Below are 18,491 nucleotides of genomic sequence, written 5' to 3'. Positions count from 1 at the left end.
CTCACCCCAAGTATTCTTTTCTACTTATTTCACTCAGGATTTGTCCTTTAGGCTTGTGGGACCCCTCATTCTCCTGGGCTTTCTCCTACCTTTTCAGTCCTTCTCTTTTGCCAATTCCTAAATGCTACTCTCTCCCAAGGCTTAGGTGATCTTTTCTCTAAACTCTTTTTCTAAGTGATTCCATCGAATCTAGGCCTTGAATAACCTTATGATGCCCAAATGTATATCTCTAGTCCTCTCTCTCTCCAGGGCCCAGATTCACACATCTGACTAACTGATACAGTCACATCAAAATGTAACATGGCAAAACAAGATCTCATGCTCTCCCCCACCCCTCAAACCTGCTCCCAGCCTTCCTATCTCAGTGACGTGAGCCCCATCCACTCAGGTGCTCAAGCCCTTGGGAGTCATCCCTGACCCTTGTCTTTTTCTCACAGACTGCAACCCAATCACTAAGACTACTTCTCTCCATCTCCAGCACTACCTACCACCCTCAGTCAGGCCTTCATTAACTCCTGCCTGGACTACAGCAATAGCCTCCCACCGCTGTCCCTGTACTTGTCCACCTACAGCCCACACTAGAGCAGGCAGAGCGACCATTCTGAAAATGTAAATCAGGTAACTCCCTGGCCATCCAGCGGTTGCCTGGACCCAGGTCCAATCCCTGGTTGGGGAACTAAGATCCTGCAGCCTCTTCTGCCACTTTCTCCCTTATTGCACCACACTCCAGCCACACTGGCCTTTCTGCTCCTTGAATTTGAAGCTCTTTTGTGCCTTAAAGCCCTTTCACCGGCAGTTTCTCTCTTCTAGAAATGCTTTACCAGCTCATCAACACAAAGATGGCTCTTTCTTGTCATTCAGATTATACCTTAAATGTCACCTATTCAGAACTCCAACACTAACCTCCAATCCAACCAAATCGCCCAGTTACTTACCACATCATCTTACTTTAATTTTCTGCATGCTAGTTACCACTATCTGACATTACTCTTGTTTGTCTTTTTACTTGTTTTTCTGCTTCCTTCCGTCCCCTACTCATTGCAAACTCCCTGAGTACCTACCTGACCAGTGTCTGCCTCATTCACTTCCGTAGTCGCAATGCCTAGAACAATGTGTGGTACACAGGAGAAATCTCATAATATCAATAAATGCAATTATGAGCCAGAGAAGCCCACTGACCAAGAAGTCTGAGGCCCCAGTAAGAAATAGAATATTTCCTGCCATATCAGGAAACAAGGATGTGACAGTCATCAGCCCTAAGGAAACTCAGGAAGGAGAATACCTGCCATCTAGCAGCCCTCAGGGAGAAGGCAATGGCACCCCACTCCAGTACTCTTGCCTGGAAAATCCCATGGATGGAGGAGCCTGGTAGGCTGCAGCCCATGGGGTCGAGTTGGACACGACTGAGCGACTTCACTTTCACTTTTCATTTTCATGCATTGGAGAAGGAAATGGCAACCCACTCCAGTGTTCTTGCCTGGAGAATCCCAGGGATGGGGGAGCCTGGTGGGCTGCAGTCTATGGGGTCACACAGAGTTGGACACGACTGAAGTGACTTAGCAGCAGCAGCCCTCAGACTACAACCACTCCCTACCATAAGCCGTTGAAGAAAGGAAGCTCAGGATGTGAAAACCAGGATCCTAGCTGAGGTACATAGGAAAAAAATGATTTCATTGAATCCAGACTCTCATATCTTCCCATACACAGAAGACACTAAATTCCTTAACTTGGGATATATGGTTTTCTTTAATTAACAATAATCTTTTGATGTTCAGACAACCTGCCCTTTGTTGCAAAACTGGCTCCTCCCCTCACCTCCTGAGCACTTCTCTGAGAGTTACTTGACATGCTGCCTCCCAGGCTTGAGACCTAAAAATTTCCACCGAATAAACCATAACTCTCAACTTTTAGGTTGTGACTATTTTTCAAGTTGACACCAGCCAGCTCCCCAACTTCTCTCTCAAACACAAATATGAGGTAGAATGGCAAAACAGCTATTGGTCGTTACTATAAATCTCATCCAACAGAATTTCAACCACCTGCCAGAGCCCAAAAACGGGGAGGGAGGCTCTGGGGTATTTTAGACCATTCGAGTTTCAAATATGTTGCTCCACTACTGACTAGCAATGTTTCAGTTGGTGAAGAAAGGAGTTCTCACTCACCCTTAACATACACCCGCGTCCATCCTTTGGCTAGTTTATTCATTCCGTGAGCAAACATTTACCGAGTACCTTACTCTGTGCCAGGCACTGGGGCAAAGGATCAAAAGCAGTTTCTGAACTCCCGCGAGCAGGCAGGAGGCTGCAAAAAAACGCTGCAACACAGGTCCACACCCAGAGTGAGAAAGTAAAGACTATACTAGTGTTAGCGTCGGAAGGGCGCCTGAACTCCCTGGGCCTCGATTTCATTCCTGCACACCTAGGTCTAGGGGACCTGTCGACTGGGGCTCCCGAGCTTTTACGGAAAGCTGACTGACTACCAAAGGCAGGAGTCTTCGAGGAACGTAATTGGCCGACTGTTCCCCTCCCCACCCTCTCTCTCCCCCGCAGGCCCCTGCTTTGGAGCTGTGCGGAGTGCGGTTCCGACTCTCCACCAACCATCCGAGAGATCGCGCCCCAGAAGATAAAATTCCCCCAGACGAGACACCGTCCGTCTCTCTTCCTCCCTCCCGAACCCCAGCTGCTGGACCCGGATCAGAACTCCTACTTCTGCTCTCCCCAACCCCGGCGCGCGCCAGGTTCCTTGCAGCCGGAGACCCCAGTGAGGGGGTGTGTCCATGCCATCGCAACAGCGCCCGAATCCCGCCCAGTCGCGGTGTCCAGGGCGCAGTTTGAAGCCCCCGGCGCCCACATCGGGCCCTACTCCAGAATCCCCCTGTGTAGATACGGCCTCCTTCCCACCTTCCCCCTAGAGCCCGCCACAGAAATCAGGCACAAAAAAACCTCACACGAGTACGGCTCAGTGCGCGCCAACCCGCCGGGACCCGCGCGGGGGGAGGGATCGGGGGCGCGTCGGAAACCCGATCTGACCCTCAAGGCACAGGTACGGGCCCGGCGCCCCCAACACTCACTCGATGAAGTAGCTGGCGCCCTCCTCCGTGAAGCCCTCCTCCCAGCCACGGGGCAGGTCTGCGGGAAAGCGAGAAAAGTCCGATCAAACTTGGGCCACCCACGCGCACGCCCCCCCTCCAGGCGCCCCACTCCTCCCTTCCGGCGCCCACCTGAGCGGATCATGTGGCCGGAGTTGACGGGCTCCCCGGTGCGCGGGTGCAGCCAGGTCGTGTAGCGGAGCTGATCACTGAGGGGAGAGAGAGGTGCACCTGTTAGCGCCGCCGCCGCTCCGGGGGCGCCCGCCCGGCCCGCACCCCCGCCCGCCCGCGCCCCGGCCCGCGTCCTGGCTTTCCCGCGCCGCACTTGATGAAGAAGACTCGGCCGTCCCGGCACACGCCGTAGGACCAGTGCTCAGGTAAAGTGTCCCGCCCGACCGTCGCCGCCGCCATGTTCGCCGCGCGCGGAGCCGCCGCGGGGAGAGGAGGAGGGGGCGGGGGCGGGGGCGGCGCGGGCGGCGGCCGGGCGGGCTCGGCTTGCGCGGGCCCGGGCTGCGCCCCCGGGCGATCCATTGAGGCGCTGGTTCTTAGCGGCGCGGGCGCGCGGCCAGTGCCCGGGCTCGCCGGGTCCCGGCACCGCGGCGGGACTTCGCCGCCGCACCCGCCCTCCGAGGCGCGGTAGCCGCGGCCTTTGTCCCCGCGCCTTCCCCGCCCCCAGCCCGCCGCATGCCCCTTGGCCCCTGAGGCCGCAGCAGGGCGGGAGCCGCCTTCGGGGCGAGGCGGGCAAACTCTTGAAACAGGCAAACTCCTCAAATGCCCCTGTGAAGCCTACCGGACCCCCGCGACACAACTCTCCAGGAACTGTACTTCTTGTCTAAACCATCTAAATCTCAACAGGTTACTTCCATATTCCGAGCCCCGGTTTCTTCCATTGTAAAAAGTTCGCAGTAAATACCACATGGGTTAGGACGGTAGATCAAATAGCAGTGGTGTGAAGTGTTTAAATGGACCCTGGCTACCTATACGTGCTCTGTTAATCCCAGGTCAGGCATGATTTCATTTTCCCAAGTTTGCAGCAGGCAGATGAAGCTGGAGGGCATGGGTCTTCCCCAGACACACCAAATACAGAACCCTGAAGATGCGGAGATTAGTGATAGGTGCTGAAAGCCATGCTTCTTCTCTTCCATCTTTAGAAGCACAGATCCCACCCACCCCCCAGGCAGGGCCTCTAGTGGGGGCTCTGCTGCTGCTGCTAAGTCACTTCAGTCGTGTCCGACTCTGTGCGACCCCATAGACGGCAGCCCACTAGGCTCCTCTGTCCCTGGGATTCTCCAGGCAAGAATACTGGAGTGGGTTGCCATTTCCTTCTCCAATGCATGAAAGTGAAAAGTGAAAGTGAAGTCGCTCAGTCGTGCCCGACTCTTAGCGACCCCATGGGCTGCAGCCTACCAGGCTCCTCCATCCATGGGATTTTCCAGGCAAGAGTACTGGAGTGGGGTGCCATTGCCTGGGGGCTCTGGAAGCTGCTTTTTTTGTGGCCTAAGCCTTCTCATGTTCAGGTCTTTGCTCTCTCCTCATCTCATGAGGGTTCTCTCCCCTGACCTGTCTAAAGGAGACCCTTTCCCTCCCCTTACTGTCTATTCCTTTACCTCTGGGCACTTAGTTGACATTCTTATTTATTGCCTGTTTGTTGTATATTATCGAACACACCCACCAGTAAAATGTCAGCTGGATAAGAAGAGGTGCTTGTTGTGTCTCACTCACTGCCATATCCCCAGTTCCTGGAATAGTGCCTGACTCATGTATACAGTAAATGCAGGTTGAGTGCATGAAACACACTCCATCCTGACTGCCCTACACACCAAGAGTGGACAGAGAGGAAGATGGGCTCTGGGAGGGCTGTGATTGGTGGGATGAAACTCATCTAAAAGTGAAACTGTAGGCTAGATTCAGAAAGGAGCCCCACTAATAAGGACCTTGATCGTGCTAGTGGTAAAGAACTTGCCTGCCAATGCAGGTGACATAAGAGACACTGGTTCGATCCCTGAGTCAGGAAGATCCCCTGGAGGAGGGCATGGCAACACACTCCAGTATTCTTTCCTGGAGAATCCCACAGACAGAGGAGCCTGGAGGGCTACAGTCCATGGGGTTGCAAAGAGTTGGACACAACTGAAGTGACTCAGCAGGCAATAAAAACCTACATTATAGCACAGGGAACTCTACTCAATACTCAGTGACCTATATGGGAAAAGAATTAAAAGAATGTATATATGTGTAACTAACTCACTTTGCTATACAGTAGAAGCTCCACAACATTGTAAATCAACTGTACTCTAATAATTATTTTTTTTAAAAAAAGAGGGAATTCCCTGGTGGTTCAGTGGTTAGGACTCCATGCTTTCACTGCTGCGGGCTCAAATTTGATCCCTGGTCAGGGAACTAAGATCCCACTAGCCACACACAATGGCGAAAAAGAGAGAAAGAAAGGCATCTCAGATAGGTGGAATTCAGCTGGACCCTGAAGGACTGGTCAGATTTGACTGAGAGCACGCTGCTGAGAGGAGGGATGGGAGAGCAGACATGGGATTGTGGGAGGGGTATGAGATATGAGGAAACCATAAAGGTCCCTTCCTTGGGAGCAGACAGTAGTGTTGGGGACGGAGGCCCATATGAGATAAAAAGAGGGAGCTGTGTAATAGCGGAGGACCTTGAACACCTGTCTCAGGGCCTCCTGCCTTAGAGGAGACGCGAGCAAATCACAAGGGGAAAGCAGTGTCTTTGTTGTTAAACATTAATTTAAAAGAATTCATTAAATGGGCAAAGAACGTGAACACTCAGTTCACAGAAAATACTTTTAAACAAATGAAAAAATATTCAACCACCTCATAGGAGAGGTAAAAATGCAGATTTAAAATAAGGTAAGATTATTTAGTATCAGACTGACAAAAGTGCACATTGTAAAGAAGGACATTCTTGTTTATTGTTGGTGGGACTATAAAATGGTTGTCTTTTTGAAGGCAATTTGGCAACAGCTATTCTAATTTAAATGCATTTTTTTTAATGCATGTATCTTTGCCCTAGCAATTCCACTACTAGAAATTTATCCTACGTTAATGCTCACACAGGGGCATAAAGACATGTGTAATAGCGTATTCACTGGAATAGAGTATTCAATAGTTACAAAAGACCAAAAACAACCTAAGTGTCTATCCCCCCAAAAATGGGTTTGTATGGTGACAGATGTTAACTAGATATATTGTGGTGATGTTTTACAATATATACAAATATTGAATCATTATGCTGTACACCTGGAACTAATACAATGTTGTATGTCAATTACACCCCAGTTTTTTAAGTGGGTTGAATTATGCCATGCTCCTAAAATAAGATGCTATAACAGCTATTTAAAAGAATGAGATAGATCTCTATGTCCTGGTACAGAATAGTCTCTGAGATATTAAGTGAAATGCAAAATGCAGAACTGTGTATGTGATATGCTACTATTAACATATAGGGTACATCATGGCTGATTATTTGTGTCCCACCTTCAACAACAATATGGCATCCATCCACAGAAAGGAGTGCTTTTATGGGAGCTGTGGACCCAGCATCATATGCCAAGGGACCCAAGAGAAGTCTTACCTACATATAGTTCAGTCAAAACCTTGATCCCAGCGGTGGACCCTTTAGGAGCCTATGAACCAACTGTAGCCCCTCTCAGACACAGTCCAGGAGTCATGGAAAACACTGTCTTAGAAAATCACTCACAGACAAGAGGGTCTTCATGGAAGTTCAGGTTTGGTGTGAAGTTCCAACACACTACTGGAGCAAAAAAATACAAATTTGGATGCATTGAAAAGGGCAGTTAGTAAAAACTAGAGAAGGGAGATGCTCTTTGAAATGCAAAGACAGCAACTCAAAACTTATAGGAACATGAAAAATCAGTGAAACATGATACCACCAATGAATCCCAATAATCCTCTAGTGACCGATGTCAAAAACATGGAGATATGCAATTTACCCAGTAAATAATTCTAAATATCTCTGTTTTAAGAAAACTCAGTGAGCTACAAGAAAACTCAGAAGGACAATTCAGTGAAATCAGGAAAACAATGTATGAACAAAATGAGAAGTTTAACCAGATAGAAATAAGAAAAATAACTTAAAAGGTAATCACTTTATAGTGTAATAGCAATCGAATTATAATGCTGTACCAGAAACTTAGAAAAAAAGAAAAGAAAGAACCACAAAGAAATTCTGTAGCTAAAGAATACAATGAAATTAAAAAAAAATTTCAACAGAGAACATCAACTGCAGAATGAATCAAATACAGGAAAGAATCTGTGAGTTAGAAAATAGGAATTTTGTTAGAAGAATTGAAAAAAAGAAAAAAATAGGAATTTTGAAATTATCCAGTCAGAGGAGAACAACAAAAAAAGAATGAGAAAGAGTAAAGAAAGCCCACCTCATCTATGGGGTACTATCAGAAGAAATAATTTGTGAATTATTCTAGTTCCAGAGGGATACAGGGGCAGAAAGCTTTAAAAAAAAAAAAAAAAATAGGGAATTCCCTGGCAGTCCAGTGGTTAAGACTTAGTCTTCCAATGCAGGGGGTGCAGGTTCAATCCCTGGTCTGGAAGCTAAGATCCCATACATCTGGCATCCAAAAACCTAAAACATTAAAAAAGAAAAAAGAAGAAGCAATATTGTAACAAATTCAACAAAGACTTTAAAAATGGTCCACATCAAAAAAAAGTTTGAAAAATTAAAAAACAATGACTGGTGGAAATTCCCTGGAGGTCCAGTGATTAGGGCTCTACACTCTACCTGCCGAGGGCCCAGGTCCAATCCCTGGTCAGGAAACTAAGATCCCACAAGCTGTGCAGCTGGGCCAAAAAATAAAACATATTTAACAAAGTAAGTCAGAAAGAGAAAGACAAATACCATATGATATCACTTATATGTGGAACCTAAAATACAACACAAATGAACATATTTACAAAACAGAAACATACTCATAGACATAGAAAATAGACGTGGTTTCCAGGAGAGGGGTAAAAGAAAGGATTGGGAATCTGGGATTAGTAGGTGCAAACTACTATGTATAGGATTGATAAACAACAAGGTCCTTCTATATGGTACAAGTAACTATATTCAATACCCTGTGATAAACCATAATGGAAAAGAATGTGAAAAAGTGTATGTATATATATTTGTGTGTATATGAGTGAGTCACTTTGTTATATAGCTGAAATTAATACAACATTGTAAATCAAATAAATCAACTACAGTAAAACTTTAAAAATCAGTGCAATTCTATATACTAACAACAAAATGTCTGAAAAAGAAATAAAACACTTCTAGTCACAGTAACGTCAAAAGCAATAAAATACATAGAAATAAGTATAACCAGTGTTGTGCAAGATCTGTGCACTGGAAACTATAAGATTTTGACAAAAGAAAACTGAAAACACAAATAAATGGACAGATATCCTGGTCATGGAGCAGAAGAATTAATACTGTTAAAATGTCCACAGTACTCAAAGCCATATATAGATTCAGTGCAATCCCTATCAAAATTCCAATAGCATTTTTCACAGAAATAGAAAAAAAAATCCAAAAATTCATATGGTACCACAAAAGACCCTGAGTAGCTGAAGTAATCCTGTGAAAGAAGAACAAAGCTAGATGGATCACACATTCTGATTTCAAACTATCCTACAAAGCTACAGTAATCAAAACAGTATGGCACTGCCATTAAAGTGACACAAAAAACAATGGAACAGAATTGAGAGCCCAGAAATAAACCTCACATAAACTGTCAACTAATATTTGACAAGGGAGTAAAGAATACTCAGTGAGTAAAGGACAGTGTCTTCAGTAAATGGGAAAACTGGATAGACACCCCAAAAGAAAGAAATTGGACCCCTGTCTTAAACCACTCACAAAAATTAACTCAAATGGGTTAAAGACTTAATCATAAGACCTGAAATCATAAAACTAGAAGAGAACATAAGAAAGAAGCTCCTTGACACTGGGTTTGGCAATGATTTTTTAGATGACACCAAATGCATATGCAACAAAAGCAAAAATAAACAGGAATACATCACACTAAAAGCTTCTGCAAAGAAACAGTCAATTAAGTGAAAAGGCAACCTACAGAATGGAAGAAAATATTTGCAAATCATATACCTGATAAAAGGTTAATATCCAAAATATGTAAGGAGCTCCTATAACTCAATAGCTAAAAGAAATTAAAAATAGGCAGAAGAACTGAGTAGACATTTTCCAAAGAAGATATGGGCTTCCCTGGTGGCTCAGACTGTAAAGAATCTGCCTGAAATGTAGAAGACCCAGGTTCGATCCCTGAGTTGGGAAGATCCCCTGGAGAAGGGAATGGCTACCAACTACAGTATTCTTGCTTGGAGAATTCCATGGACAAAGAAGGTATACAAGTGGCCAAGATGGTCAACATGACTAATTATCAGGGAAATAGAAATCAACACCACAATGAAATAACACCTCACACCTGTTAGAATGGCTAGTATCAAGAACACAAGAAATAACAAGTGTTGGTGAGGATATGGAGAAAAGCAAACTTTTGTGCACTGGTGGGAATGTAAATTTGTAGTCACTATGGAAAACAGTATGGTGATTCCTTAGAATTATCTTATGATCCAGCAATCCCACTTCTGGTATATACTCGAAGGAAATGAAATCAGGATCTCAAAGAGATACCTGCACTCTGATGTTCCTTGTAATATTATTCATAATAATCAAGATATGCAAATAACCCAAACTGCCCATCTATGGATGAATGAATAAAAGCTGTTGAGATGAAATGTGTGTAGCAAGCAGGTATTTTATGATAAAATTGTGTAGTGCATGCTCTGTGTGGAATTCAGAGGAAAACCCAGATTCAGTGATTAACAATGCCAAAAAATGCAAGTAACTAGCCATTGTTCAAATAACAGTGGTGCTGTTTCTCTTTTGTGGCCTTTTAGACTTTTGTTGCCCTAAAATTCCATTTTGTTGGGAACCCATTTTCCACCTGGTCTTTCTTGACAGGGTTTTTTCCTACTTTTAAACAGTTTCTAAATAAAATTCTGTATTTCAAGAGAAAAAAAAATTCTAGTCATGAAAAAGAAGGAAATTCTGCCATTTGTGACAACATGGTTAGATCTTGAAGGTATTATGTAAGTGAAATGTCATACAAAGAAAGACAAATATGGCATAATATCACTTATATATAGAATCTAAAAAAGCCAAACTCATAGAAACAGTAGAATGGTGGTTGCAAGGGGCTGGAAGGTGGGGGAATTGGGGAGATGTTCAAAGGATACAATTAATCCAGTTATTATATAAGATGAATTAGTTCTGGGGATCTAATATACAGCATGGTGATTAGAGTTAACAGTACTGGATTATATACTTGAAAGTTACTAAAAGACTAGAGTTTAAATATTCTCACCACAAAAAAGAATTGGTAAATATGAAAGGTGATGGAGGTATTAACCAACTGAACTGTGGTAATCATTTTACAATATATAAGTGTATCAGATCAGCACACTGTACTTGTTAAACTTGCTGCTGCTGCTGCTAAGTTGCTTCAGTCGTGTCCAACTCTGTGTGACGCCATAGACGGCAGCCCATCAGGCTCCCCCGTCCCTGGGATTCTCCAGGCAAGGACACTGGAGTGGGCTGCCATTTCCTTCTCCAATGCATGAAAGTGAAAAGTGAAAGTGAAGACACTCAGTCGTGTCCGACTCTTTGTGACCCCATGGACTGCAGCCCACCAGGCTCCTCCATCCATGGGATTTTCCAGGCAAGAGTACTGGAGTGGGGTGCCATCACCTTCTCCATTGTTAAGCTTACACAATGTTTTATGTTGATTTTATCTTAATAAAAATGGAATATATATATATGTATCTATACATTATATACATATATATAAGTTACAGTCCCTAGATGAAAACACAAGAAAAAAATTAAAGTGATTGTTTTAGTGACAGCAATAGGAAGAGATTTACTTTTTCCTGTGTTCCTTTTTGTACTATTTGATTTTTTTACCATTTAAAACCTATTCATAGGGACTTCCCTGATGGTCCAGTGGTTAAGACTCAATGCTTCTACAGGTTCAATCCCTGGTCAGGGAATTAAGATCCCACAAACCATGTAGCCAAAAATAAATAAATAAATAGTTTTTTAAAAACAAAGAAAGAAAACCTATATGTACAATTGGCAGTGAGCCAACCCTGAAGTGGCTGAGGCCTGCTCGTGGAGTCTTGTTGGAGATAAACAGCCAGATTCCTTCCAATGACTACCTAGTGGTTTTCCTGCATGGATTCCTCCTCGTGAGAGAGTATACCATGCAGACTACAATGAGCTGCCCCAATTTCTGCCCCAAATGGTCACACTGAAAAAGCCCCCTGGGCTCAGTTGGGATTTCACATCTGAGTAGGAAGGGCCTCCCAGCAAGGCATTTTCATCTCCAAGGTGATTCTTGACTCATGCACACTGAGCAGGACTTCAGGAAGGGGACCAAGTTCTAGCTGTGAAGGATGTGGATTTCCAGAATGTTGAGCACAGCAAGGCTACTGAGATCCTGAAGACAGCTGGTGAAGCCAGCATGCACGTCTGCTTTTTTTTTTTGTACAATTATCATCATCAGAAAGACAGGACTGTGCACTAGAGCGTTGCAGCCCACAGCCCTCCATGGGATCTACCATGACAGGCTGGCTAGGCCCTGCACAGACCCTGGGGAAACTGCATTCTTAGCCCCTCCCTGACCCAGTGGAGTGGGGAAGACGGGGAAACAGACCATGCACTGAGTCAGCCAGCCAACTGCATCACCCAAACTGTGCTGCACTTTCAGGTACCTAGTTTTCTAGGTGACCTTCACTCCCTGAAAGGAGAAAGATGATTATGTCCAGGTACAACCTAGCCTGTGGAGAATTCTCCTAGAAAAGGCAGTTGACATTTATTGCATACTATGTGTTAAGCCTGGCATGCTGCAGTTCATGGAGTCACAAAGAGACACAGCTTAGCAGCTGAACAACAAATGTATTAGGTACTTACATATGTCATATTTTCATTAGATTATAGAAATCAGTAAAAAAAAAAAAAAAAGAATCTTGGGGGCCTTCCCATCCTATATGACTAGTTTCATACTCTTTGTAAACTCCAGTGGGACCCTGCTTTTTCTCCCTTACTCCCTCAAAAAGCAAAATGCATTGAGAGGGAAAAATATATCTGTATATTTTTGGATAAAATCATGCAATTCACCAAGAGAGCCAATAAAAGATACAATGCAATTATGTATATATACATTACTCAATAAATATCAGAAGATGTATTTGAGAAAACCATCACTCATTTTAAAAATCATGTTAGAATCTAAATGAAAAATAGTGACAATATCAAATGCTGGTGAGTGTTCAGAGAAACTGTCTCTCTCACAGATTGCTAGTGGGAATGTGAAATGGTACGACCATCCTGGAGGACAGTTTGGCAGTTTCTCAAAAAGCTTTACATTCACTTACCGGATGTTCCAGCATTCTCACTCTTGAATATCCCAGAAAAAATGAAACATGTCCACATGAAAACTTGTATGTGATTGTTCATAGCAACTTTTGGTAATAGCCCCAAACTGGAGCGTCCCTTGAAGTGCAAAGAGATCAAACCAGTCAATCCTAAAGGAAATCAATCCTGAATATTCATTGGAAGGACTGATGCTGAAGCTGAAGCTCCAGTACTTTGGCCACCTGATGCGAAGAGCCAACTCATTAGAAAAAACCCTGATGCTGGGAAAGATTGAAGGCAGGAGAAAGGGACGACAGAGGACAAGATGATTGGATAGCATCACTGACTCAATGGACATGAGTTTGAGCAAGCCCTGGGAGAGGGTGAAGGACAGGGAAGCCTGGCATGGGGCAGTCCAGGTAGTCGCAAAGAGTCGGACATGACTGGGTGACTGAACAACAAACCAAACTGGAAACAGACAAATTGTCCTGTTGTAGTTAAATTGTTTTAAAAACTGTGGTACATCTATACCATGGAATACACTTAGTAATAAGCAGGAACAAACTATTGTTACATGACAATTTGAATAGCTCTCAAGGCATTATTGTGAGTGAAAAAAAAGAAGCCAAGCTGAAAAGGTCACATTGTCTGATCCCATATCTCAAATTTTAAACTTACAGAGATGGAGAACTGATCGGTGGTTGCCAGAGGTGAAGGACGGTGATTGGAAGGGGACAGGTGTGGATAAAGGAGTGGCATGAAGGAGATCTTTGTAGTGACAAAGTGGTTTGTATCTTGATTGCAATGGTGGTGACACAAATCGATAAAATGACAATAGCAAATTCCCATTGGCTATGTATTTTGGGGCTCTGTGACAATCTAGAAGGGTGGGATGTGGAAAGAGAAGGAAGGGAAGTTCGGGAGGGAGAGGATATGGGTGTACCTATGGCTGTGGTGTTGGAGAAGACTCTTGAGAGTCCCTTGGACTGCAAGGAGATCCAACCAGTCCATTCTGAAGGAGATCAGCCCTGGGATTTCTTTGGAGGGAATGATGCTGAAGCTGAAACTCCAGTACTTTGGCCACCTCATGCGAAGAGCTGACTCATTGGAAAAGACTCTGATGCTGGGAGGGATTGGGGATGCAGGAGGAGAAGGGGACAACAGAGGATGAGATGGCTGGATGGCATCACTGACTCGATGGACGTGAGTCTGAGTGAACTCCGGGAGTTTGTGATGGACAGGGAGGCCTGGCGTGCTGCGATTCATGGGGTCGAAAAGAGTCGGACCCGACTGAGCGACTGAACTGAACTGAACTGATGGCTGATTAGAAAAGGCAGAAGAATCAGAGATAAAATTGCCAACATCCGCTGGATCATCGAAAAAAGGATTCCAGAAAAACATCTATTTCTGCTTTATTGACTATGCCAAAGCCTTTGACTGTGTGGATCACAATAAACTGTGGAAAATTCTGAAAGAGATGGGAATACCAGACCACCTGACCTGCCTCTTGAGAAACCTGTATGCAGGTCAGGAAGCAACAGTTAGAACTGGACATGGAACAACAGACTGGTTCCAAATAGGAAAAGGAGTACGTCAAGGCTATATATTGTCACCCTGCTTATTTAACTCATATGCAGGGTACATCATGAGAAACGCTGGGCTGGAAGAAGCACAAGCTGGAATCAAGATTGCAGGGACAAATATCAATAACCTCAGATATGCAGATGACACCACCATTATGGCAGAAAGTGAAGAGGAACTAAAAAGCCTCTTGATGAAAGTGAAAGAGGAGAGTGAAAAAGTTGACTTAAAGCTCAACATTCAGAAAACTAAGATCATGGCATCCGGGTCCCATCACTTCATGGGAAATAGATGGGGAAACAGTGGAAACAGTGTCAGACTTTATTTTGGGGGGCTCCAAAATCACTGCAGATGGTGATTGCAGCCATGAAATTAAAAGACACTTACTCCTTGGAAGGAAAGTTATGACCAACATAGAGAGCATATTAAAAAGCAGAGACATTACTTTGCCAACAAAGGTCCATCTAGTCAAGGCTATGGTTTTTCCAGTGGTCATGTATGGATGTGAGAATTGGACTGTGAAGAAGGCTGAGCGCCGAAGAATTGATACTTTTGAACTGTGGTGTTGGAGAAGACTCGAGAGTCCCTTGGACTGCAAGGAGATCCAATCAGTCCATCCTAAAGGAGATCAGTCCTGGGCGTTCATTGGAAGGACTAATGCTGAAGCTGAAACTCCAGTACTTTGGCCACCTCATGCGAAGAGTTGACTCATTGGAAAAGACCCTGACGCTGGAAGGGATTGGGGGCAGGAGGAGAAGGGGACGACAGAGGATGAGATGGCTGGATGGCATCACTGACTCCATGGACATGAGTTTGGTGAGTTTCCAGGAGTTGGTGATGGACAGGGAGCCCTGGCGTGCCGCGATTCATGGGGTCGCAAAGAGTCGGACCCAACTGAGGGACTGAACTGAACTGATGGCTGATTGTTGATATATGACAGAAAACCACAAAATTCTATAAAGCAAATATCCTTCAATTAAAAAAGTAAGTGGCAATAAAGTAAAATGACAACAGAATGAAACCATCTGCATTCTACAGACTGTAGAATAATGCACATGTACATTGTGCCAATGCGGATGTTCTAACTTTGATATTGTCCCACAGTTACGTAAGATACGGTAAACTTGGGTGGAGGGTCAATACAGACTTCTTTACTGTCTTTGCAAACTTCTGTTTGCAATCTATATTTATCTCAAAAAAAAAAAATTTAAGAAATGTGTTAGAAAATTACAAATAACCAAATGTTTCCTTTGAGAGTATTTCTCTCAGACACACACAATTTTTTTTTCTTTTTGGCCACACTGTGTGGCCCAGGGGATCTTAGTTCCCCACCCACCAGTGGAAGTATAGAGTCGTAAGCACTGGACCTCCAGGGACCACTGTGTATGTATGAGTCCTGGCATACACATTCTTTAACAATGACACATTTAAAGATATTCCCATTAAAATAAACATTTTTCAAAAAAGAACAAGCATACCTATAGTGATGCTATTATTAATGATGTTTTAGAAGGTCTTGCCAATATAGTCAGACCTGAAAGAGAAATAAAAGGTTTAAGTATTGGGAAGGAAATAAAATTATCTTCATTTGCAGGCAATAGGGCATAATGCCTTAAAACATGGAGAACCTCAAACACCGAAAATTAATAAGGGAACTCAGGTCCAAGCTAATATCACAAAATTAATAGTTTAATAAGCAGTTGAACTCTTTCCCCCATTATAATAGTAGCAAAAATATGAACAAGTTAGAAATGAAAGAAAATATATATGCAAAAGAAAAAATATATGCAAAACATATCTGTAAAGATATGTAAATATAAAACCTATATTTTGCCTATCCATAAAACCTATATGATGAAAACCACAAAACTTTACTGATAGTGTTATAACAACTTTGATTTAGATTTAAACTTGTAAGTGTAAAAACAACAATAAAAGCAATACATGTATTCTAATTGTTTTTGTAAGATTTAGAAATTCTAGCAATTATTAGTCAGAGAAGGTAATGGCAACCCACTCCAGTACTCTTGCCTGGAAAATCCCATGGGTGGAGGAGCCTGGTAGGCTGCAGTCCATGGGGTCACAAAGAGTCAGACACAACTGAGCGACTTCACTTTCAGTTTTCACTTTCATGCATTGGAGAAGGAAATGGCAACCCACTCCAGTGCTCTTGCCTGGAGAATCCCTGGGATGGGGGAGCCTGGTGGGCTGCCGTCTATGGGGTCACACAGAGTCGGACACCACTGAAGTGACTTAGCAGCAGCAGCAGCAGCAGCAGTTATTAGTAACATAATTCAATGAATTATTTGGAAAAATGCTTATATATTCTAGCTCCGTACTACCTCAAACAACAGCCATTGGCCACTTGAATTGTAGCTAGCCTGCATTGTCTCAATTGATAATATGCTCTGAAAAATAAAATAGGGACTTCCCTGGTAGTCCAGTGGCTAATAAGACTCCACGCTGCCAATGCAGGGGCCTGGGTCTGATCCCTGGTCAGGGAACAAGATCCCACATGCTGCAATTAAGACTTGGTTCAGCCAAATAAATAAATATTTTTAAAAGAATAAAATACACAGCAGATTCTGAAGACTTAGTATAAAAAATGTAAAATATCTCATTCTTCAGTCAGTTCAGTTCAGTTCAGTCGCTCAGTCATGTCTGACTCTTTGCGACCCCATGAACCGCAGCACACCAAGCCTCCCTGTCCATCACCAACTCCTGGAGTTTACCCAAACTCATGTCCATTGAGTCAGTGATGCCATCCAACCATCTCATCCTCTGTTGTCCCGTTCTCCTGCCTTCCCTTTGCAGCATCAAGGTCTTTTCCAATGAGTCAGCTCTTCACATCAGGTGGCCAAAGGATTGGAGTTTCAGCTTCAACATCAGTCCTTCCAATGAACACCCAGGACTGATCTCCTTTAGGATGGACTGGTTGGATCTCCTTGCAGTCCAAGGACTCTCAAGAGTCTTCTCCAACACCACAGTTCAAAAGCATCAATTCTTCGGAGCTCAGCCTTCACAGTCCAACTCTCACATCCATACATGACCACAGGAAAAACCATAGCCTTGACTAGACGAACCTTTGTTGGCAAAGTAATGTCTCTGCTTTTGAATATGCTATCTAGGGTGGTCATAACTTTCCTTCCAAGGAGTAAGCGTCTTTTAATTTCATGGCTGCAGTCACCATCTGCAGTGATTTTGGAGCCCAGAAAAATAAAGTCTGACACTGTTTCCACTGTTTCCCCATGTATTTCCCATGAAGTGATGGGACCGGATGCCATGATCTTAGTTTTCTAAATGTTGAGCTTTAAGCCAACTTTTTCACTCTCCTCTTTCACTTTCATCAAGAGGCTCTTTAGTTCTTAGTTATTTATAATGACTTAGTTATTAGTTATTACTTAGTTCTTAGTTATTTATAACCTCATTCTTAGTTATTTATAATGGTTACATGTTGAAGTAATAATATTTTGGATATGTGGTTATATAAAATATATTATTAAAATAGTGGTTATTACAAAAGTTCAAGTTAACATTTCGTGGCTTACATTATATTTCAATTAGACAGTGTCTTCTAGCTTTTTTCTTTTTTTTTTCCAGTTTTATTGAGATATAATTGACATACATCACTGTATAAGTTTAAAGTTTACAGCATAATGATTTGACTTAGACACATCGTGAGGTGATTACAATACTTTTAATAAGCATTCATCATCCCATACAGAGAAAATATTTTAAAAATACAAAAAAGTATTTTTCCTTGTGATGAGAACTTTTAGATTTTACTCTCTTAAGTTTCATATAACAGTGTTGTATGTATTTATTATGTTGTACATTATATCCCCTTATTTATCTTATAAATGGAAGTTTGTATCTTCTGAGGGCCTTCATGGAATTCCCCTCCCTCCCACCACCCGCCTCTGGTAAAGACAAATCTAATCTCTTTTCTATGAGTCGTTTGTTTGTTTTGAAGTATAATTGACCGAAAACACTATGTGAGTTCCTGTTATAGAATATGGTGATTCAGTATTTCTATACATTTCAAAATGATCACCATAGTAAGTCTAGTTACCATCTGTCACCATACAAAGATATTACATAATTATTGACTATTTTCCCCACCCTGCATATTTCATGCCTGACTCAGTTATTTTGCAACTGCAAATTTGTACCTCCTAATCTCCCTTACTTCTCTCTCATCTACCAGGGTCCCCTCCCTTCTGGCAACTCCTTTTTTGTCTTCTATCTCTGTTTCTGTTTTGTTGTCTTTGTTCATTTGTTTTTTAGATTCAACATATAAGTGAAATCACACAGGATTTGTCTTTCCCTGTCTGACATACTT

The 18,491-nt window shown here is 43.2% G+C and overlaps 1 protein-coding gene across 6 annotated transcripts in view; it reads right to left on the bottom strand.

Moving 5' to 3' along the window:
• PLEKHA7 (pleckstrin homology domain containing A7) overlaps positions 1-3,568 on the bottom strand; it is a 228,671-nt gene extending 225,103 nt beyond the window's left edge. For all 6 annotated transcript variants that reach the window (XR_011570851.1, XM_070803588.1, XM_070803589.1 and 3 more), the window contains exons 1-3: positions 3,414-3,568; positions 3,221-3,297; positions 3,071-3,128 (exon numbers count right to left, since the gene is read on the bottom strand). Coding sequence is in view for 5 of the 6 variants with exons in the window: in XM_070803588.1 (XP_070659689.1) it covers positions 3,071-3,128; positions 3,221-3,297; positions 3,414-3,499 (221 nt within the window). In the remaining variant the exon portion in view is untranslated. The remainder of the gene's footprint in view (positions 1-3,070; positions 3,129-3,220; positions 3,298-3,413) is intronic.
• Between the last annotated feature and the right edge of the window lie 14,923 nt (positions 3,569-18,491).

The sequence above is a fragment of the Bos indicus genome, chromosome 15 (assembly GCF_029378745.1).
Source record: "Bos indicus isolate NIAB-ARS_2022 breed Sahiwal x Tharparkar chromosome 15, NIAB-ARS_B.indTharparkar_mat_pri_1.0, whole genome shotgun sequence".
NCBI lineage: Eukaryota > Metazoa > Chordata > Mammalia > Artiodactyla > Bovidae > Bos > Bos indicus.
Note: the sequence above shows the minus strand (reverse complement) of the source record. Positions and strands in the feature narration are given on the sequence as shown.